The 24,807-nt window shown below is 46.1% G+C and overlaps 1 protein-coding gene across 1 annotated transcript in view; it reads left to right on the forward strand.

Moving 5' to 3' along the window:
• ADGB (androglobin) overlaps positions 1-24,807 on the forward strand; it is a 1,363,241-nt gene that overhangs the window by 43,187 nt on the left and 1,295,247 nt on the right. The window contains exon 3 of the mRNA XM_086927423.1: positions 20,820-20,912. Within this exon, the coding sequence (XP_086783549.1) occupies positions 20,820-20,912 (93 nt within the window). The remainder of the gene's footprint in view (positions 1-20,819; positions 20,913-24,807) is intronic.

Below are 24,807 nucleotides of genomic sequence, written 5' to 3' on the forward strand. Positions count from 1 at the left end.
TTTATCACTGCTCCAGCTCTCACAGCAGACCCAGTCCTTGGGTAAGTGGTGAGGTCAAGAGTCCTTGAATCCTCTTTCTTCCACCAAGGCCTTCTTCTTCACATGCCTTGCCAGAAGTTTGAATGATCTGATGAGCTGGTGCTGAGCTGCCAGTCTTATCCTGTGTGCTAGTCAGTGATTGTAGAAAACTTCCTTCACAGTCCTGTTTACTTTCTCACTCTATGCCCATTTCCCTTTATAGCAATTCCTCTTTGATTACTGTAAAAAGTGCCATAAGACCTACATCTAAGATGGCTAAACCATTCTACTACTAGGAGGTTTTCAGGCTGTCTATAAACCACTCACATGTTTAGATTGTGTAACCTCCCCTCTGTCAGGGTCAAAACTGGTTCTCCCTCCTGCTGGGGTTAGTGCCTGAAATTCCTGAGGCCCTAGTAATGAATGGAAGCAGATACTGCCAGCCCATTTGGCATCTCCAAGTCAAAAGAGGCAGTATTAACCCGTTCCGTGCTCATGACAAGCTCAGCTCGTCATGAGGCACGGTTGCGCTGTGATCATGACGAGCTGAGCTCGTCATGATGGTTGCGCCGCGCCCGCGTGGGGATAATTCCCCTGCTGATTATCTTTTCTCTCTCTATGGAGAGTGCGGCGGGGTCGTCACCCCTCCAGCTGGGCTTGATTAAAATTGCATTATGGATACAGATAAATTATCTTAAGCTCAACGGAGAGAAAACAGAGGTCTTGATACTTGGTAAAAATAAGGATCTCTGGGGCTAACAACATTGGCCCAGTGAGATGGGTGCACTTTCTTTATCCTCCTGTCAATTCCGTAACTTGGGTGTCATCATCGATAACTCGCTAACTATGCACCATAAAGCTGTCAAGGTGGCCGCTAAATGCTTTACCATCCTGAAGAGGCTAAAAAAGATCATCTGGATGCTACCTGAGTCCACCCAGAGAACAGTAGTCCAGGCATTTATCACCTCAAGACTGGACTACGGTAATGTTCTCTATCTAGCATCCAACAAGGAGGTGTCTCGTAGGCTGCAGATGGTTCAGAACTCCACCGCAAGACTACTTTGCCGGGTTCCTAGGGCCACCTCTGTCTCTGGCCACCGATGGGACCTGCTTTGGCTCAGGTTGGAGAACCAAATCAAGTTCAAAGCCCTGAGCCAAATGTTTAAAATTAAAATAGGTGCTGCCCCTCAGTACCTACAGTCTCTGGTCTGCCCCTATGTCCCCCTCCCGATGTCTTCGCTCATCCACTCAAGGGAAGTTCTATGTGCCCAGAATTAGACTATCATAGATGGGTGGTAGATCGTTTGCATATCTTGGTCCCTCACTCTGGGATTCCCTTCCCACAACTATTCGGAATGAAACGGTGTATGCTCAATTTCGCAAATAAATGAAGACCTGGGTCTTTAACCAGTAATCCTGTAAGCTGTAAACTGTTACACAGTCTCTGATCTGCCCCAGCGCCGGTAAACCCTTTTTGGGTAGCTGCTGTGCCTTTTCAATTCAATAAATGAAATAAATATTTATAAGTGGCCATTTGTGGACAACACCCTTGTGCTCAGACTCCAATTCATTGTTTGCTGGAGGGCAGGGCAATTAACTCCAGCCAGTAATATGTATTGAGACTCTGAGATGAGATGAGTTGGAAAACTGGTTCAATGCCAGTTTTAGCACAGGTGACACAAATCACATTTTTAAAAATTACTTTTCACTAAAGGTATGAAAAATATGATTTCACTATTAATACAGATTTTTGAAACTGAGTAAAAACTGCTTTTGATTAAATTTGCTCGCATTTTCCAAGTGAAGATATAGTTTAAGAATTGTAACTATAGCTAGATTAGTTCCATGGGAATTTACATATAGAAAACAGTTTTTAGGCATCCAGTCACTGCAAGGGCACAATATTTCAATTATGTTGTGTGCCACTTTTTTTTATTAGGCACTACGCCTTCCTTGTAAATTTACAAGGCATACTTCAGAGACCTCAAAAATCTATAAATATATTAATTAGTAACAAGAGGGTTCCATAATGTGTACTTAAACAGATAAAATGATACATTCATAGCCTATTTGAATAAGCTGGATACTTTAAGTTAGACTTGGTATCTTTGGCATGGTTTCCCCTGACTTGTTGCCTCTACCTCCTGTATTTTTGATGCTGTTCTGGATTTTGTTTTTGCTGGCTTAGATGCTTTGGGCAATTTGTCACTGCTGATCACTGTAAAAGTGCAAGTGCTCAGTGCTCAGTGTGTAAATTGTTATTACAATTGGGTCTCTCAGATTGGCATGTTTGATTTACTGTTAAGTCACTAGTAAAGTGCACTGAGTGTGCCAGGGCCTGTAAATCAAATGCTACTAGTAGACCTGCAGCACTTACTGTGCCACACACATGAGTAGCTCTGAAAAGGCAACCCAGACCTGCCACTGCAGTGTCTGCCCACCGTTTTAAACTGCCATGTCGACCTGACAAGTGCATTGACTTGCCAGGCCCTAACCTTCCCTTTTCTTACATGTAATTAACCCCTATGGTAGGCCCAAGATACCCCCATGGGCAAGGAGCAGTGTATGCTAAAGATAGGACATGTACTGGTGTGTGTGATATGTCCTGATAGTGAAATACTGCCAATTTCGTTTATCACTATTGAAAAGGCTATCTGTCCCACAGAATAGAATGGGAGATACTTTGTAACATCTGACAAGTATACCTTTCCACTGGGACATTACAGAGATATAAAGTTTAGGCTCTCTGAACTCACTGGTGCAGAATTCACTGGAACCAATGCCTCACCGCCGATGCAACCGACTTGCCCTGTCCTGGACTCAACATGTTGCCTCCTCACAGATATGATGCCTCCCCTCACCCGTGACAGTCAGGGAGCCTACCTCACCTCGGCACCGCGGCCTCACCTCCACGATGCCATGCATCGACATAGACTTGTTTCCAAGGTACTGTTTGTTTGGGATCCGTGCGACTCCGGGCCCGACGACGTGTCCTCCTCGTGCTCGGCGCCGTACTTTGGATTTATTGCTATCATGACGTTGCAATAGCCCCAGGTGGAACTATTTGTTTTCTACAAGCATTATTTATGCATTTACTGTTCTAAAGCCATATCTTATTACCTGTATGTTGGATTTTTGTCGTTTTGGTCTTGTTAAGTTTAGATAAAGATACTTTATTTTTTCTTAACTGCTTTGGTGGTCATTTGTGGTGTTATCACTGTATTACAGTACAAATACTTTACACATTGCCTTTGGGATAAGCCTGTCTGCTCGTGCCAAGCTACCAAGGGAGTGAGCAGGGGGTATCTAAAGTGTGTCCCCCTTACCCTGATTGGAAGCAAGGATCCCTATTTGGACAACTTGGATTTCTGCCAACTAGAGACCCCCATTTCTAACACTTAACGTTCCTCACCTGAACCAGAACAAATGAATGAACCTGTGCGGATGCAAGGGTAGTGAGACTGATATATGAGCTAGATGGGCTGCTGACTTTAAATATTGCCTCTTAGGCATGAAAATGTAATAACAAGGTTGGTAAACATGGATCAGACTGGTTTTATGCTAGAGTGAAAAACATTGTGCTTAAACTTATTAGGCATGAACATGCTATCTACTAGATAACATCACTGAGATGGCAAGTGCTCTGACTGCCCTAGTACCAAAGAACGTATTTGCTTTAGAGTGATTGAATTCTAGTTCCTACTGGAAGTAATAGAGGGTAACCATTCGAAATTGGTGAAAAACTATTTTGGCAGTGCAAACCAGTTGGTTTAAGAATGCTGTGTAATTTTGAATATCATTATCATTACTGTTGTCAGTCATGGAGCTGATTACCTTAACAATAATGCTTTTGCTGCCTCTGTATCAATAATTTTCAAGGGTTGATGTCCTGGTCTCATAGAGCTGGATTAGAAGGGGTCATAGAACAGTTCCTTAAGTTGCTGTATGACTGGTGTGGTTCGGCCTTCTGAACCTGTAATGTTGCAATGCAATGATATAATTGCAGTTCACAGCCAAGTGGTTTGTTACCAAGCCTACCGTGGACAGCTTTCTTTTGCAATGATTGCATAGCTTAAAGGTTTTTAGGAATGTGTTAATTGTTAGTAAACCCAAATTATACACTGTGGAGATGGTTAGGTAGTTTTGAAAGAGGGCGCCAAAAAAGATGATCAGTGGAATTGCATTTTTTTTACACCATTTGTGTACTAACTGAGATAGTGCCATATCTTCATAGACATATCAGCATTCAAATGTCAAGCAGGGGGGGCTTAGGAGGTATTTACTTGAATTATAAGTCTGTAATGTTTGTGGAAGGTCAGGAACATTTGAATCCAGAAAACAGTAAATGTGTCCAATACTCATGCTATCTATTGCAGCTACAGAAACCTGTGTAGATTTTCATGAAATTCATCCTGAATCCCTCCATTTGAAGGTGCTGTTGTAACCGACTGCCGCTGCACAACATATTTGTGTTATATCAAGCACTGAGATTGGGGTTGGCAGGGTTCTCTATTAAGGCAATAATAATATTCTGTTGATTTAGTGTAGGAACTGTTAGATTTAGAATGGGATAATGTTTGTTGGACAGTTTGGGAAATTCTCTGACAATCCTGTATTTAAGCTTTTTAAGATTAATATCCTGTGATGTACCTACATATTACTGTATATCTTAATTATGCTTAGAGTAAACAAGGGAAAGAAATTTCTTATGTGTACCTATTTAAGTGCCTCCTTTTTAGGTCTCACCTACACAGCGTGCATGCGCAGCATAGGAGAAAGACCTTTAGCCATGGATGCGCCTTTTCAGCCAAAAACGTCCACACATTGCATTGTTTTTAATGGCAACGCGTGCACGTCTGTAGATTCCCTTGCAGGAGCGAGCTTTGACACCATATGTTTGTAATTAACTTGCAAACATATAGTGTCCCTGCTCGTTCCCGGAAGTGAAACAGGCGAAGGCCCCCTCCTGTCTTCCCTCCCCCTGCTGCCTCCTTCTTTAGCGCGAGTCACGCGTGCGTGTATGTTTTCTCTAATGGCGCGCCTGTGCTTGTTTTCAATGGTTTCAAATTAATTTTCCTCTGTTTCTACCTTGAGTAAACCCGAAGTGCTTCATTCTCCAGTATACTATCAGCATAAAAGAAAAACTATTTGCTTTATTTCTTTCACCAGTGCAAACTTTACTAGGCATGCCCCGGCAACAATCGCCGATGAGATGCAGAGTAGGCATTCCCATGAAAAAAGCCTTGACAACACCACTCCGCAACATTCTCAAAAACCAGCCAGATCGGCGAGAAAATCACAAAACATGCGATAAGGCGTGTTAGCAGCAGGAAATGCACACCTGCTCTGACCTGGTGTAAAGTCGGACGACAGCCTGCACCACAAAAGGGAGCCCAGCCCAGAGCCACCTCTGAAGGGCAACAGATGCCATGGAGCCACTGATCATGCAGGCCGGACACCCAAGACGGTCACAACATCCGCCGCCACCACTTCAGAACCATCCCCCCCGCCCCTACCCCGGGCACCCCCCACCTCCCCCGGACAGGATATTGCACGAAATCATGAATAAAAGCATTCGCCTGATATTGCATCTATACAACAATCAACATACTCACATGTGAGTATAGAAAACCTGATTCTTTCATTCACCATTGAAAGTCTAAACAAAATATCGCATCCAAATTTGTCTCCAAATAACTATTTTGAAGAGTCATGGCGGGGCATCCCTGGACAATCTGTAAGTCACAGCCTGCAAGACAATATCCAAGATAAGAAGGGGTGTCAGGGACTCATTAAAGGACAGAGAGAGAAAGAAAGAAAGAGAGAAAGAGAGAGACTGAGCAAGGAGCGCAAGGCCAATCGGGCCCTTGGCTCATTCAAACATGCCAACTGCTGGGTGTGTTTCGCAATTGGTGCACCCCAAATTAGTTAAAAACAACCCATACGTCCAAACGTTGCACACACATATGACACATTGCCCAGAGCTGTAGCAAATCGTCCACCGAACTGCCGCTGGTCTGAGGATTGCCGGTGCTACAACACCAACAAACGCAATGGCAGGCATTCCCGGGCACATGCACAACCCCTGTCACGTGGAACTGTATCGTGCACGAATGCTGCATCTGTTGGGATCTGTGCCAATGGGAGTGTTGCAAATCAGTTTCCGACTTACCTACGTCACCTGCGTCCAGCCCTGGTTCCACTGTCGATCATGCACATTCGAGTGGCCCATGGAGGTCTGTCTATCTAACTCAACGCTAGCTGAATTGGATTATGGCCTGACAGTGCGCCCCTGTTGGCCCACGAACAGGAGTGTCACCGGGATACCCGTGCATTGGATGCACTGATCGTTGGCGTATATTTGCTGGCAGTTGTGCATGGGAGAATGCACAACTCCTTGTGTGCAGTAACCTCATCGAGGCGCTCCCCTTTTGGTCTTGTTGCGGATTGGTGAAACGGCGTGGCCTGAGCACATCTGCCTGGAACAGTTAATGGATTGGCTCTCCCTGGTGTTCCTTGAACCTAACAACGACGTACTATTGGAACACATTGCCCATGAAGCTGCACTCGCATTCATGGACAAGTAACTATGTTCTTGCAGCCACATCAGATTGTCAGCCAACACCTTGTTGCATCTTGGGGAATGCTCACATATCCCACCACAACAGTTGACATGTCTGCCTTCCTTTGGACTCAGAATGCAAGGTGATGCAGTTCCATGGGCGTAGCAGCACAGCGTCGTTTGGCACCGTACTCAATTCGGACATACTGCTGGGCGGAGAGTACACACATGGCAATGTAGCACGACATGACCCTGTCGGACCCTTTCACCTCAGTCGGCGCAGTCCGGTGGTACAGCACTATGCAGATCCCATGGGCTGTGAGACGTGTACTCTCACACGGGGCAATGAGCAGACGCCAACCATCACATGACTTGTCCAGCAAGGCAAGGTGGGCTGAGACCGTTTCCATCCACAATGATTTGTGTACATTTTAGCATCCCCATTTCTTGCATCTCGACATGTTCCCATTCTGCGTGTAAGTGTCTTAAGCATTTCCATTCATGTTGTGACCGTTGCCTTGTCCGTACTGACAGGCACATGCCAACAAAGTCTATGCAGCTTCACTTTTTTCCAACTGTGTGGAGTGGTGATGAGATTGACAAATCGTGTGCCTCAATGAGCATTGTTCCTACACAGGCAGGGATTGACTGACGCATGTACAATAGTGGTGGGTCTCTTTCGATAGCTCCACCTTTGTGAGCCAGACATTGTGTTTGGGATAGTTCCTGTCAGTCCTGTGCACTTACGTGTCTTCGGCAATGTGAGTATGATGTCCAACCTCTTGCCATGTGGAGCAATGTTATACATCACAACAGATTCCGTCCACACAGATGTGTGTGAGTAGGTATGCAAAGTGACGTTCTGTTGTTACATGTGATGGAGGACACCACTACTGGCCTGCTACCAATTTCGTCATTTCTACACACAGCCATATTTAACACATGGACGTGTGCCTACGTTGAGGGGTTGCAAGAGTGTTGTTCATGTGCAATGAGGCCACAGCTAGTTCACTCCTTCACAGTCATCTATTTGGCTATGTGGCTCAGGGTCAAACATGTGCATTGATGTCATTTACCAGGGTGTACCTTCTTGTGCAATCAATGTCCCTGCATCCATCCATACTTTCATACTTGAGTGAACATAGAAATTACCCATTTGTGTGATTTTGAATGTTTTATTCACATTCTGGTGAATGCCGGAGCTGTAGCTGTACATGGCCATGCCAAGCCCACATTACATGGTAGCCCAGTGGTGGGCCAACCAGAGTCCTTTGAGGATTGAAAAGTGAATTGGGAGAGGGAGAGTGCCGTCCGCAGCAGGATTGCTGTGTAATTGGCAACCTCAGCAACATCGGAATCCAGGACAAGGCGCTGGAATGGATCATCTCCTTCCTCGACGGAAGAAAACAGAGAGTCCGCCTACCACCGTACAAGTCAGAGGCCTCCGAAGTCATCTGTGGCGTCCCTCAAGGATCATCTCTGAGCCCCACCCTCTTCAACGTCTACATGAGCCCCCTCGCGGCCATCGTACGCAAACACAACCTCAGCATAATCTCCTACGCCAACGACACCCAGCTGATCCTCTCCCTGACCAACGACCCCACCGCCGCCAGAGCCAACCTGCACGAAGGGATGAAAGAGGTAGCCGAGTGGATGACGACCAGCCGCCTGAAACTGAACTCGGACAAGACGGAGGTCCTCATCCTGGGCCCCTCACCCTCCGCCTGGGACGACTCCTGGTGGCCTCCCGCCCTGGGCACCGCACCCAAACCGACAGACCATGCACGCAACCTGGGCTTCATCCTGGACTCCTCCCTCTCCATGACCAGGCAAGTCAACAACGTCTCCTCGGCGTGCTTCAACATCCTGCGCATGCTACGGAAGATCTTCTGGTGGATCCCCACCGAGACCAGGAAGATCGTCACCCAGGCCCTCGTCACCAGCCGACTGGACTACGGCAACGCCCTCTACGCCGGGACCACCGGCAAGCTCCAGAAGAGACTCCAGCGGATCCAGAACGCCTCAGCCAGACTCATCCTCGACATCCCACGAACCAGTCACATCTCCGGACATCTGAGAGACCTTCACTGGCTCCCCGTCAACAAAAGAATCACCTTCCGCCTCCTCACCCACGCACACAAAGCCCTACACGACCAAGGCCCGAGCTACCTCAACAGCCGAGTCAACTTCTACGCTCCCAAACGCCACCTCCGTTCAGCCAACCACGCCCTCGCCGCCGTCCCCCGCATCCGAAGAGCGACTACAGGAGGAAGGTCCTTCTCCTACCTGGCTGCCAAGACCTGGAACTCCCTCCCTCCCGACCTGCGCCTGACCCAAGACCACCTCTCCTTCAGGAAGAAGCTGAAGACCTGGCTGTTCGAGCAGTAGCGGCCCCCCCCCCCCCCCCCCCAGCGCCTTGAGACCCTATGGGTATGTAGCGCGCTTTACAAGTGTCATTGATTGATTGATTGATTGATTGATTGTGAAGATATGGCAGTCCATGTCAGGGTCCAGGTGAATGTCACAGAGTGTTCTGGGGCACAGTGGGAGGTGTTTTCCCAGGGTATGATGCATAAGGCTGAACCAGGCAGTGAGAGGCCATATGGTGGATATGGATGCTACTACCTCCTTCCTCACACAGTAATTACCACCCACATCTTACTCCCCTGATACTTCTTCTGTGTCCGGCGTGTCCGGTGAGTGTGGTGGTGTAATGGCTGCATCACCGTGTGTGACTGACACATCAGGGTTCGAAGGTTATAGGGCTGCATCACTGTGTGCTACTGACACATCAGGGTCCGAAGGTGATAGGGCTGCATCACAGTGATAGGGCTGCATCACTGTGTGCTACTGACACATCAGGGCTCGGGGATGTGTGTGTCGAAGTTCCCGCAGCAGTTATTAGTGGCAGCAATGGCAAGATGAGGAACTGCACGGCATGGAAGATCCCAGCTAAGGCTTATTTACATGTTTGAACTGTGATTGCACACTCGGTGCCATTGGACATCTACTGCCCCTGTCTCCCTTTCCCTTTGACCCTCCATTTTGTTGTTGTGGTTTTCCCCTGGACCGCCCCTCCTCCCCGCTACCGCCTCCCTGCTGCCCCTCCCACGCTCCGCCCCCTCCACTACCATTTATGACGGATGTCCCAACGCGCAGCGTCCACGCGCTACGGCCGCGCCGAAGGTGCGCCAAAGGTAAGCCCGTCTACGCCCGTCCGCGCCTGGACCGCGCCCAGCGCCTGTCCCCCTGGTCCCCACCACACCCATCCCACTAGAGTCACTTATGATGCCGCAACTCTCCTCGCCCTCAACCCCGGACGCACACCTCATTGCTGCGTTGCCATCCCTGGACGTACCCACGGCCCTTTGGCCTGTCTCTCCTGCAAGTTCAACTGCTCCAGAACCCTCACCAAATCCACTCCCTCCGTACAAAGCACCGACCCTAACCACCTGAAATGCTTATTGCTCAACACCCGCTCAGTCCACAAACACGCAACTGAACTCTGGGACCTACTCGACACTGCGTCACCGGACATCGCCTTCCTCACTGAAACATGGATGAACACTTCTTCAGCACCCGACATCGCCATAGCCATACCGGACTCCTACAAGATTATCCGTAAAGACCGCACCATTCAGAAAGGAGGAGGCATCGCCATCATTCATAGGAACAGCATTAAAATCACGACTAGCTCCGACGACAATCTTACAACCGCCGAACATCTCCACTTTCAAATCCACACTGACCCTAGGACCACACTCAGAGGCACCCTCATTTACAGGCCTCCAGGCACCCGCACTCAATTCAGCGATGACATCACAGAATTCATCACCCCTCATGCCCTCGCCTCTGAGAACTACATTCTGCTAGGAGACCCTCAATTACCACCTTGAAAACAAACACGACAGCAACACCACCACCCTTTTGGACAACCTGAACAACCTCTGACTCAAACAACTTGTTGATACCCCCACCCATATAGCCGGACACACGCTCGACCCTATCTTCACCTCCAGCAAGCACATCTCCTTCGACCGCACCACAGCTCTCCACTGGACGGACCACAGCTGTGTACACTTCAGCTACAAAACCACCATGACCCACAACCGCCCACAACCTATTCCTCGGAGAAACTGGAACAAAATCACCTCCGACCAACTCCTCGCTTCACTCAACCAAAACCCTCCCACACTCTCATTGGACCCTAACCAAGCGGCCACCAATCTCAAGCAATGGATCACCCACAGTGCTGACGAATTAGCACCCCTGAAAAAGCACCAGATCAAATCAGCAAGCAAAAAGGCTCCCTGGTTCAATGATGACCTAAAAAAATCCAAGAAGCTATGCCGCACCCTGGAGAAAACATGGAGAAAAAACTCAACTAATGACAACATGGCCACCCTCAAGGCAGCCACCCGCAAACACCACCAACTGATTCGTTCAGCCAAGAAATCAGCACTCAAGGATCGTCTCGACAACAACACTCACAATAGCAAGGAACTTTTCAACATCGTCAAAGAATTCACCAACCCCACCGCAGCATCCAACGACATCACTTCCTCCCAAGTCCTCTGCGATGCGCTATCTTCCTTCTTCTACAACAAAATTGCAGACATCCACAACAGCTTCGAGAATACTCCCAGCGATCAACACTCCCCACCCCCCTCAGATCCTACTCCACCAACTAACATCCTTAGCGCCTGGAACCCAATCATCACTGAAGACACCATCCGCCTAATGAACTCAATCCACTCTGGCTCGCCAACAGACCCCTGCCCCCACCACATCTTCAACAAAGCCGACTCCATCATCGCACCCCATCTCCGTGATGTCATCAACTGCTCGTTCAACTCTGCCACCTTCCCAGAAAGCTGGAAACATGCCGAACTCAGCGCCCTTCTGAAGAAACCCACAGCAGACCCCTCTGAACTTAAAAACTACCGACCCATATCCCTCCTCCCATTCCCGGCCAAAGTCATTGAGAAAGCCGTCAACAGCCAGCTCCCCGCCTTCCTTGAATCCAACAACTCCCTCGACCCCTCTCAGTCCGGATTTCGGGCCAAACACAGCAACAAAACCGCCCTCATCGCAGCAACAGACGATATCCGAAACCTACTGGACAACGGAGAAACAGTGGCCCTCATTCTACTCGACCTCTCAGCCGCTTTCGACACAGTCTGCCACAGCACCCTCATACAACGCCTCAGCAACACCGGCATTCAAGGCAAAGCCTTGGACTGGATCATCTCGTTCCTAGCTGGAAGAACTCAGAAAGTCCGACTTCCCCCATTCAAGTCAGAGGCCACTGAAGTCATCTGCGGAGTCCCACAAGGATCCTCACTCAGTCCCACCCTCTTCAACGTCTACATGAGCCCACTCGCATCCATCGCGCGGCAACATAACCTCAACATCATCTCCTACGCCGACGACACCCAGCTGATCCTTTCCCTCATCAAAGACCCCAACACCGCCAAAACCAATCTGCACGAAGGCATGAAAGAAGTAGCCGAATGGATGAAGCACAGCCGCCTAAAACTCAACTCAGACAAAACTGAAGTACTCATCCTTGGATCCTCCCCATCTGCCTGGGACGACTCCTGGTGGCCTTCCACTCTGGGCACTGCACCCACACCCACAGACCACGCACGTAACCTTGGCTTCATCCTAGACTCCTCTCTCTCGATGTCCAGACAAGTCAACGTTGTCTCATCCTCCTGCTTCAACGTACTTCACATTCTCAAAAAGATTTTCCGCTGGATCCCCCTCGAGACAAGAAAGACCGTCACCCACGCACTGGTCACAAGTCGACTGGATTATGGCAATACATTATACGCAGGAATCACAGCAAAATTACAGAAAAAACTCCAACGCATCCAAAACGCATCAGCAAGGCTCATATTAGATGTCCCTCGCCAAGATCACATCACCGGACACCTAAAAGACCTCCACTGGCTTCCCGTCAACAAAAGAATTATGTTCCGTCTTCTCACCCACGCACACAAGGCCCTCTACAATCTAGGACCCGAATGCCTCAGCACACGACTGTCCTTCTACGAACCCACCCGCCAACTAAGGTCGTCCAATCAAGCCCTCGCCACAGTCCCGCACATTCGTAGATCCACCATGGGTGGCAGATCCTTCTCCTTCCTGGCTGCCAGGACCTGGAACTCGTTCCCCACTCACCTCCGCCTTACTCAAAACCACATCTCCTTCAGAAAAGAACTTAAAACCTGGCTATTCGACAAATAATGAACCCTTTCCCCAAGCGCCTTGGGACCCTCTGGGTGAGTAGTGCGCTATACAAATGACCGAACTTGAACTTGAACATTGTCCTGCCCATCTGTGCCAACTCTTTGCTGTCATCGCTGGTGCCTGTCTGACCAGACAGTTCTTATATCCAAGTAATGGCCCCAGCGATGTCAGGCAAGGATTGTCGGGGAGCATGTGCGGACAGTTGGTGTCCGTTAGGGACTGTAAGTGGTCCCTGATGGGACTCAGACACCCACGTATGGCATAGAGTTTGACTGCCACGAGCTCAAAACCCACCCGCAGCTAATCAGCCATCTCCTCCTGGCAACCCAACACACAGTGTTGGAATTCCATGTGTTTTTCGGGGGATCCTTGGATACAGCTGTGGTGGTGTGTGTTTCCTGCTGTGGGGTCTATGCAGGGGGTGGGGTCTCCTCGAGGCACCTGTGCTGTCCTGTTCCTGGGGGTGGGGTGCGGAGGCTGTCCATTAGCCGTTGGAGGGTGTTTGAGCATATGTGCAGGTTGTCATCTTCATCATCACTGATGAGTTTTGTGGTCTGCTCTGCAGTAGGTGTTGATTGTCCCTCTGCAATGTAAAGAGGAGATGCAGGTTAACAGAGTGTCCCGTGTATGTTGATGCTTTGTAGAAGTTTACATACAGTCTGCATGGCAATGTACATTGTGACTGTTTCGGTGGAGCTGGCTATTTGATGGCTGACAGTGGAAATTTCGACTACGTGATGGATGTGTGGTTGTACTCGTACATTATCATCTCACAGTGTCATGCAATGCCAGATGTGATGGCCAGTTACTACGCACAAGCGGAACCTGTTGTGTCCTCTGTCCTGTGGTGTAGGTGTTGCACTTTGCACCACATTGCCATCAATGTTGATGGGCTGTGATTGTTATGTGTGTGTGCTGAATTGGGGGAGAGTCGCCCCTGCAGCTCTGATTTCGTTGACCCTTATCCCTTTCAGGCGGTGTGCCTTTGAATTGTGTACTTTTAAGGGGCTGGAATGTTTGCAACTTGGGTCATTTGTGCTCTTGGGCAGTTTTTGTGCTCTGGGGCATTGTTTGTCTGCTGATGTGTAATAGACATCATGGGTTGTAGGTGTACGTGGATGTGTCAGAGTGCGACCTGCTCCTTTACGGATGTGATCCACACTGGGCCAACTCAATGTCGAATCGTGCACCATGTCAATTATTTTGACAGCAGCTTTGCTCTCGGTCTTGCAGTGTCACTTGCATAGTCAGTATGGCTCACACAGCCGCTGCTTTTCTGAATTCTGCACATATGCATGGGTAGGTTGTGGCGTTGGTGATATGGAGGGGGCCCATATGTGCACATTGTGGACGGGGCCCTACTTTGTGTTTCTATGTGTGTTGCAGTGTGCCAAGGGTATCAGGGACATGTTCCACTATCATTGTGCGTGTGCAGTGTGCTACACATGATTGTGCATGTGTGCCATTGTGCCCATCTCCCCCAGTTCCCCCAGTCCCTGGTCGTTACTCAACCTGTTGCTCTTGGCTCATGTCATATAGAGCTGTGTCCAGACCCCCAACTCCTGCCACCGTCTCCACACTGGTGACTATGGCCACCATTTCCTCCAGCTGATCCAGCTCCTCCTGTGGCGCAGGACTCCCACCTCCAGTTGCCTTTGCTACCTTCCTGTTGGCAGTGAGTTGAGGAAATATAAATTTTATGGTCAAGAAATGTTCCCTAACGTGTACCCCACCGTCTCCATGTACGAGCTTAAAGTGCATGTAACTTCCCTCCTGTACCAGCTATGAAGACGCACATACATTTGCGTCCAACGTTAACATGTCCTCTTTCAGATCCACCCTGAACGGGTTGAATATTCCATTCCTAAGTATGCCTTGCCAACGTCTTTATGTGGTGTACTTTACACGTTTTTCAGCCCAGGCGAAGTAGGCCCTGAATTCTGCCATCGAGCCTTTTCCTGCCTTCTGACTCTGAATGCCTCAGCCTGGGCCTGCCTCTGTACCCGTGACCTCTGCCTTACTCCCTGCGCGGCTAACGGCGCTTAGCTCAGCCTGTTGCCTGCCAAGACTGTATTCAACCTTCGAATTATCTGCTCCGCTCCTCAAAAATACATTCCTGCCTACTAGTTCAAGTAAACATCCTTCCAGCTGCAGAGCAAAGGGCCCGGCCTCACTGTCTCCGTGTCTCCGTGCAAGTAATTCATAGCTCCTGTTACCATGGTAGGCCCATGCCCCCTCGCATCTCATGCAGACACGTAGACGCTTATACACGCACTCACAGTCAGTATAGAATAGCCTCTGCCCAAGAGACCTTTCCCTCTAGATAATATGGTTCCCAAACATCAGATATCAGATATGATATAGGAACAAGTTGATCTGACATGCCAGACTTCTGTCTCTTTCCTCTAGTGTAAATGTCAAGTCCCCTGCACCCTCCAGCTTCACGTCAATCACACGTCATGCAGCTGCGCGCGCATCCAGATCTCAGATTTCTGCTGACATTGCAAGATTCTGCTATGTACCCACCCACTTGTGACACTTTCATGTGACGTTTCTAGCACACACCTCTGTGTTCACGCCTAGTTCACGCCTTCTGATTACGTATTGCTAACACGTGTGTGCTCTTATCTTGTTTCTCTCAGCTGTTACGCCTACTGTATTGGTTTCCATTATATGATTTGAGTATAAAAGTTATGTATTGTCAATAAAGCATTGCTCTATCCCTTCCTGAACCCCAGTGGTGTCAGGAACCCGATATCCGGTTCAAGAACCATTCCTTTTTAAGGAATAAAACCCCTAAGAACTCTAACACCACGGACTCTGCGTCTTTCTTTCCGATTGAGTTATTTTATTTTTAGTACTTACCTGCATAGAAATTAGGACGGTAATTAAATATTTACCACAGAGTTCCTGTTTGGTCTGGCTTTGCACATCATGCCAGCACCTCTTGACCTCCACCATTGACCTCCTCGACACTCCGACTGCATTGACGTTGTTGATGATGGTCTGCCATATTTCCGTTTGTGCTGCCAGTGCCGCAATGGAGGTGACGAACAGTTGTTGGTAGTGTTCTGTCACCTCCGTGACAATGATCCGGTCTTCCTGCACACTGAAACCCGTCTTCCTCTTCCTCTTCTCCTTGCCCGTTGCTGACCACGGGGTTCCAGGCTGGTCCTCCGTGGTGCTTGTGGAGTTTGGGTTCTCTTCTGCACTCAGTCCGGATGCATCCATGGTGCTACGCAGTTTGCATCGGTTTTGGTGTATTTTTTTTATTGCTTTTATAGTGCATCTTCCCGCATGGAGAGTGTAAATCGCAGGCCTGTCGCTGGTTGCCGCAGATTTTTGTATTGCGATTTGTATTGCGATTTGTGGCATCGCAATACATTTTTTGAACGTCATGTTGATTTTTATGCGGGCATTTGGCGCGTTATCCTACTACTATCGCATGGTGCCGCGGGGTTGGGAATTGGACGTTTAGACTGTGTCATTTTCTCGCGATAGACTGCAATATGCAAAGTTGTGTTAGGCTAAATTTACGATGTGTATCACGAGTTCTTGTGAATATGCCCCAGGGTCTTGCCTACTCCTTCCCCTAGATTAGCAGTGCTAAAGTTCAGAGGCCAATTGAACCCATGTTATGTGAGTCATGCAGCAGACATAGCAGTGATAGATGCAAATGGAAACTTATGGTTTAAAATGTAAACAGCGACTGTGTACATTTTTTACTGGGCTGCCCAAGATTATCGCCCGCCTTTTTTAAAGCCAGCGCTTTTGGGAATTGATATATTTAATCCTAGGCATGCGACCAAATTTTTTAGAGATATGAGATATTTGGATGTGACTTGTGCAATAGGAAGATTATTTTAGCTGTGAAGGAATATTACCTATTTAGGTTTTATTCATATTTTTGAGTTGACTTGTAACTAATCTCGTTATTTGCTGCAAAGGATTTTACAATGTGTACATATTTTTAGCATACAAACGTATTTATGATGTGTGAATACAATATGTAGTTATTTTAAGAGTGTTTAAAAGACTAAGGTCTAAATAAACATACGTTTTTGAATAAATACATTTGTCAAAGGGTCAATATAAGCAAACATTTGCAATGCAATTGGTCTCGCCTTTGGGACCCTATATGTATTTAGCTATCCAGCACATTAGCCTGGGTGCTGAATCATCTACTGTTCTTAGACATGGAGGGAAAGTAAGCACCAAACTGCGTGACATGCCAGGTATGGGAACACATGGAGAGAAATATTGCCTTTCAGCGGGAAATGGTATGGTGGCACACCATCACAAACATGACACATTTCCCGCTCACCTTATTACAAGTGTATTGGGAAACAGTGACCATCTACTAAGGTGGTTGGGATACCTTTTACGTTTGTGACAGTGTAGCCATCTGCCAAACTCTAAACGAGGCCCCATATCTATTGCACGAGGCTTCATCCAAATCATTACTAAACACCTTTTCCATATACTTAACTAAATCATTAATGCTGGGTTCTACACAGAGTAGTGAGTTTTCCATGCGCAAAGTGCTTCAATGCCTCGTCAGGAGTAGTAAGAGCAATGCAAATAACCATACCTTACTATACAAACAATGTATATTGAGTAGTCTTTTTCAAACAGCTTTACTTCTAGAAAGCAGTGAGAAAGTTGAGCGGACACCCTGCATGTTTGTGTCAACAGCAGCAACCGAAAGAAAGAGGACTGGTTGGTTTGGTGTTTAGAAGTTACTCACCTATCTATCATTCCACTCTGCAGTTGCAGATCCATCCAGCAATCAATTTGCTATCTCGTCCATTCACTCATTCTTCCTTTACTGCACTCATTCATCCACTTACCCACAGACGGGCCAAGTGTCACTCATCTTGTGTTATTCTAACACATTATGTGAATTTCCATGTAGCACTGCAAGGACTGACTGTAACACCATTTGGCTCACTGTCATCTACACCCACTCACCCATACACACAACCACAGACACATGTGCTCAAACGTACCAAGCAAGGAAGCGCCACTTTCATTTATTAGAAATGGCAGCCCATTCAGCTTTGTCAAAGCTTGTACTCTTTAATATTATGGCAACTGCTATCTGCCTTCCCCAACGCATACTGAATAAGCTGCTTGCAAAGACGCCATTTTGATTTGATTTTTTTTACAGATTTATCAAATTAATTTGCAGTTCTCTAAGTAACTTTGTGATCAGAGGCACCAAAACGCCACACAATATTAATCTATCTGAGGTATTATGAAGTTTACAACATAAACCATTGAGGTATTCATGTAGCTAAATTTAAAGACTCCATGAAGCTTTAAAAAAAAATTGTATCTACGGGAAGGCAATTATAATCTGAAAAAACAGAAATACTCTAAAAGAAGACAACTGTACAGACCAATGTCTACAGATAACAAAACAAAAATCTATGGAAGGAATTCTATTCTCAGGAATAACTTTTGCTGAACTTTGATGTTGTTCTCCTGCCATGCACTAAAGGTCTGAAGGATGAAAGCTTTGTCTTGGTTGATTGGACCTGAATCATGCTTCTGCCTTCCTAGAATGCCCCTCTCCAGCCATTTTTGCAGCCACGTTAAGAATAATTGGAAAAACGTTTTCCTCAGCCTTGCGCCAAAAGTGAAATGCCTATGACCTTTACCCTGGCAGTAAATGTGGGACATGTGATCAGCCCTAAATCTAACATAGGGCTATTTTTAATAGCTCAGCCCATGAATAATTCAAGGGGAGGAAGTGGAGTGCACAAGTATAACGTGGTCCGACCCTTCCCCTCTGGGAATACTGAAACTGTGACCTCTGAGTTGCCCTGCTGACAATATCTAATTTTGACAACATGACGAAATGGCGCGGTTCATTTGTTTTTTTTGGGGTTTTTTTGTCCTCATTAGCCATAGACTCGATCCAACTGCGCTCCACTCCGCACAGACATGAGGTCCGACCCCCCTGTAGCCCCAGGAAGGGCGCGATTCATTTGTAATCAATTGTAAAGCGTACAAGACAACCCCAAACCAGCCGTGCCCTTTAGCTCACAGATAGCTGGCTTCCATTGTGCGAAGAATGACTCACAAAGAAAAACCTTAAAATGCTTAATCAAACGCATTACCATAATGACAGAAACAGATTATGCAATGAAATTAAAAAATCTATGACTACAGTATTCGCCCAGCATGCAAGCCAGTGTTTTGAGCCACAGATAAAAATGGAACTCATTTCAAACCGGTACAAGTGCCACATTATAATAAACTTGACAAAATGGCTGTCAGCAGGATGCTCCTTATTTATTTTTAATTTATTTATTTTATATATTGCAAATTTATATAGCGCGAACATTACCCGAAGGTGTCAGAGCGCTTTACAAAAGAACCAGTTACGTTACATAAGACTTTGGATTACACGAGTTACATAAGAGATACAAACAGAAACTAGAAGTAAACCTCTTCTAAAATGAAAACGGGCACCGTGGTGAAACAAAGTACAGTGCACTTCTTCATTAAAACATTTGAACATTCACCAGGTAATTCATTATGCCCACAAACATCAAAAACGCTCTACACACACTAACCTGCCATTCAGCATAAGTGCCGGTGCCCAAAGCTCTGCTCCGAAACATGCAGGCTATGAACTAAAAACAACAGGGCTACGAGAAAAGAGCACGGCCCCCATCTACATAAAAAGTATGTGCGTGGCGGCCCGTGGAGTATACATGGAAGAATACATTCTGTGGTCCAGCTGCGAGTGTTGGTGACTGTAGAGCTTGCGAAAAGCAGGAAGCAGGAAACAACAAGTCGGCCTGGAGCGGAGAATAGCCTAAGAGACGCGGGAGGGCAGGAGGGTGACGCAGTGAGCGTGCACGTTGGCGTTCCCTGCGGCTCGTGCCAGTGGCGGCGCCTGCAAAGCGCGTCTTAGAAGCGCGTTCACAGACCGGTGTCTGCTCGTGCACCGGTCTGTACCACTTGGGGAGGCAATACAGTGACAATAAGGCTCGCTAGCGGCAGCGCTTCACGCTGCAACGCCAGGCGAGCCCTAAAAATGGTTTGAGACCAGGGCTGTTCATACTTATGTGTGACCTGAAAGGCATGGAGCACGTTTTCTATTCCTTTCCGAGTTTGCTTAGGACTCTCTCCGATTTAGCAACTGGTTTCCCAATTGTTAAGGGGATTAGGTGTGAAGAACTGGTGGCCAGCTAGGAATTTGGTTTCACTATTGCTAAACACTGCAGCTTACCTTTAATGTCTGGATATATATTATCTTTCTCACTAAGGATTACCTATACACTGAACATGTAATTTTCATGGTTTGTTCCTGAAAAAAAGCTACCAAGAAATGGTTATAATCCAAATGTGACAATCAAAACGGATTCTGCAGTGTTTTTGCATAAAATCTGCCTTTCTAAAAGCATGTTACGTTGTAGGCGCCAGTGTGCTGAAAAACTTTCCTTCAGTCCGGCATGCCACATCTGGCCTTTTAAGAAATGCTTAAACTGTTTTCTACATATAGTTAATTTACCAAACTGACAGGTGTGCTAATATTAAACTCAAAATTATTATCTTTTGGTGAAGATCACATTTAGCTGTGGCCTGTCCAGTGGATCTCGGCTACTTCAGAGGTGAAAGTATCAAATACCCAGAGCAAAAGTAACAATGGCGGTAACACAGGACATATATTTACATTGCCTGCAATCTGTCTGGATCAAGAGTGTCACTGCTTTCAGAAATGCATGCATGTTTTGAAAATGCATGTCATACTCAGAAGGGCAAATGGGAGCCATTTTCTTCTGCAGAAAAGTGATTGGCGGAAAGTAAAATGAGAACATTATCAATGGTAGTAGAAGTAGAAGTAGTAATTTACCTGTATACCTGTCTATAACTTACTTCCTTCTGCTCATGTATATCTTGCTAGCAAATATAATTGTGTATTTTTTTTTATCTGAAGAAGCTCTTTGCACTTCCTTCCTTGGTTTAGCACTTTTTTGATGATCCTGAAGGAAAGATCGAACTGCCAAGCGTTCTTAAAGTTCACACATGGAAGCGCCCACATGAATTTATAACCAATATGGTAAGTAATGTTTATTGCGTACCAAGTAGCAGCTAGGAAATAAATTGTCCTAATTGTTCTGTGTATTTTGTGCACATTTGTTCTTTTGCTCTCAATTTAACAGTAATCATTTTAATGTTTGGTTCCTAGCATCTTTTTCTGTCTTTTTCTGACCACCTATAAGAATGTAAAACAGGGCCCAGTACCCTTGGGCAACATCGGACTACGTGACCCCTTTCAAATCACTCTGTCATTATACATGTGCAAATCAAAGAAGACCCACTTGTTATACAATTTATACGTGCTATTCCTAATGCTAGAAATTTAAGATGTTCACCACTAGACAGATCATAGCAGCGATAATTTCGCATCTCCTGCTCCCTTACCTTCCCTAATGGCGCTCCTGAACTCCCTAACTGGCACCTTTCTTGCTGTTGTGATAGTTTTAACAACTGGTTGGGACACTTCTCCTGCTAATAGGGGTACTTTGCCCCCTGCTATGCTTCCTGCTTTTGGTGGTTCTCCTGCTTGCAAGTTCACACAGAGTTTGGGCTGGCACAGGCGAAGAATTCTGTGGTAATACTGAGCCCACTGTTCCTCCATCATGGTGAGGACCTTGACTTGCTGGTTGTCACCGGTATTGCCCATTCCATGATGCTCCTGCTCAAGAAAGCCAGGATCTTACAAAGAAACCCTACTGATTCCAGTCCATGAAGCTGGCTGCCACTCACACACACATTCAGGAAATATTTTTGAAATCGTCATAATTTGGCAAAGCATCTGTACCCTATTGCACGTGGTCATATTATCTACATCTAGCTGAGGTCCCCAGAACCTACAAATGATATCAGGAGCTAAAAATAAATCACAACCATATGAGGAAACTCTAGGCTACTATGTTTATACAGAAAGCTTTTACGTTTTTCAATTAAGAGGTTTCAGTATGGTTTGTAGCTTATAGTTAAACTAGCTAGGATGCAGTTGGGCACTGTACATAGTAAATGGGTATGGATTCATTCAAGATTGTTTACAAAGGAAAGCGCTGAAGCAGAGTAGGACTGTGAGTGCTGTTAATATTTAGCCCACAGATGCAGAAAGCTCTGGGAGTTCTAAGTAGCTCCTTAAAGAGGCAAGGGCCTGAGTTAGATGTTGATGTACAGAGTAAAGGCAGTAGGGATGGCAGAAAACGTTAAATCTGCCATCCTGCATTTACTCCTCACTCCAAATATATAGCCACAACCGGCCTTGCAATGAACTCTATGGGTTTGTGTGAACCATCGTCATGGAGGTGCTGTGCCTGTCATTCATTATAAACTCTTATACCAAACTTTTAAAAGTTTTTACTTTTCCAAAAATAAACTCCTAAAGCGGCAGTTTATCGTTGGAAAAGTAAAAACGAATGACCCAACACCACAGAAGTTTTCTCCCATGATATGGGTCTCAGTTTTTTATTTTTATTCCTGGTGGGCCAACGCAGAGTAGTTTATGCCAACAGCAGCATGTAAATCTGGTGGTCCGCCTGACTCTTGGTGGATGGACTGTTTCGACAGAGTACCATGTCTGCCAAAATCTAAATCGGGCCCTAGGTTTTTAGTTCCCTCTTGAATTTAATGAGTGGTGTAATCTCACATGGTCTGTGATATAGGTTGTTTAAAGATGCGCGTTTTGTCTTCTGGCCTTTTCCTTTTTTGCACTTCTAGTTTTTAAGTCAGACATTTTCTTTCTGTGTGAGGTATTGTTTTTTTCTGCTAGGTGGCATTGGTTGTTAGTTGTTACCAGCTTGGAGGTGATGCATCAGGTCTTCATTATGATGCAGGCCTATTAGTATTCCTATCACACTTCCTTCAGGCTGGGAATGATACCATTGTACTTTAAGTCAAGCATCTGCACTCAAGGTGCTCTTCTGTTGAGTCTGGTGAATGCCATTAAGCTGGACATTGCCATTATTTATGTGAGAATGGACCAGGTCTTGGATGGTATTTTCAAGTCAAATCCAAGAATGTATAGTTTTATTTTGGGCACAAATGATACTTGGTCACTGGATGAGTTTTCTTGGAGATTTCCCTTCTTAGGGGAGGTGTCTGACAATGGGAAATCAAAGTGCTTGACTAAGTGATGGATGCTACTTTTAGGTAAAAGGCCATACATGCTTTGATGCTACATATTCATGTGGCATGTGTCTGTTACTAATAAACCATTGGAACGCAGCAATAACATTTAGAGACGCAAAGCCCACCATGAGTCTTTTGGGAGGAGGTGCAACCTAGTAGCTCTCAACTCAAGTCATTGCTTCAAAACCTGGGATAGAGGTTCTAGCAAACATGTATAATAAAGTTGGCAATAGAAAGTAAGCAGATAGAATGGTATATATTTTTGTATATACATCCAGCAGCAAAACAATAAGTCGTTGCCGTTATCAAGGCAAGCACTTATTTGAAATACGAATGACAGAAACGAAAGTGACAGAATCCAATGTGAGATTTACTGTCATCCATCAGCTCAGAATTTACAAAAAACATAATTAAAAAAACATTTCCTTTATTATCCACTTGCAAAAAGTTACAAAAGGTTTTGATGTCATCAGTTATGCCATTTGAGATGTCATCATTAAATGATGTCACAGATCATGGCATGACTGATAAAATGTGTGCCGTCATAAGCAGTGCATGGTGGGGTGGAAGTTAAATATAATTGGTGAATTTCTGTATTTCTTTTAGTTCAAAAAGTTAATGTTGTCACTGAGATATTCACCTAACTATAATGTCACTTCAACGTTTGCTTTTTCCAGTGAATTTCTAAATTTAAAAAATATATATATCTTTTTATCACACCTAACTATAACATTACTTTAATTCTTGTTGTCAATAGTATGGAATTTGAGGAAACGTAAAAGTAGAAATCCTCCATAGTTCATTTGGTCGAAATCATTAAGATCAGTTGGGCACTAGTCCCACATGCCTGTTGCACCGGCACCGAGCGAAGCAATCTGATGTTTTGCCAAGATCGGCACTGAACATTGAAAAGTAAATGAAGAGGCAGTATTCGAGCATTATGGGATATGTAGTCCCCGCATCCTCATGAGAGTGTAAATTACTGTAAAATCCTGATAAAGGAAACTGAAAATTGTATCACCATTTGGGGGTTAACTGAATAACCGAGTGAAAACACGGTACTACCTTTTGGCGAAACGGAAGATGGTGAAGAAGAACAATACAAACAATGAAAACCTGACTGCCTCTTTAAAATGTGTATGGACTGTTGTCCGCCCTCAGTGTCTTTTAAGTCACGTTACATATAAAAAACGGAACAAACCCATCGTAGCGACCCAACTATTGGCATATGATTAAGACTCAGGGAGTCGAAACGCGTAATGCCTGTTTCCTCACTGAATAAAGAAATTTTGCAAGTACTACTGGTGTGGTCCGTGTGAAGCTGCTCGGAGTGGCGGTTGTTTCGTGTGGAATAAAGTAGGTGTTTGGCACACCTGAGACGGACCCCGACCCGAGAGGTAGTGGCGCTCCCTTGCCAAAACTTTGTTGAAGGAGCTGGCGCTATTAAGGAGCCCCCACCGGCTGTAACACTGAACGCTATCGAAGCTTAGATGGAAGAGGCCTCCTTCGAGAGGCCCCCCTCAAACTTGGAGAATGGACTGTTTTCCAGCCAGGGTTTGCAGATGGAATTTTTCCTATGCACGGAGTACTTGGGAAGAACTGCTTGAAAGGCAAGATTGGAAACTGGGAGTCACTCCGATGGTAGTGAAACTCACATGCGGCGCACTGTGACCGAGGTACAGAACTTTTCCTTTATGGCATGTTGCACGGCACAGAGCGAAGCAATCTGATGTTTTGCCAAGATCGGCACTGAACATTGAAAAGTAAATGAAGAGGCAGTATTGGAGCATTATGGGATATGTAGT

This window comes from Lissotriton vulgaris, chromosome 6, assembly GCF_964263255.1.
Source record: "Lissotriton vulgaris chromosome 6, aLisVul1.2, whole genome shotgun sequence".
In the NCBI taxonomy this organism is placed as follows: domain Eukaryota; kingdom Metazoa; phylum Chordata; class Amphibia; order Caudata; family Salamandridae; genus Lissotriton; species Lissotriton vulgaris.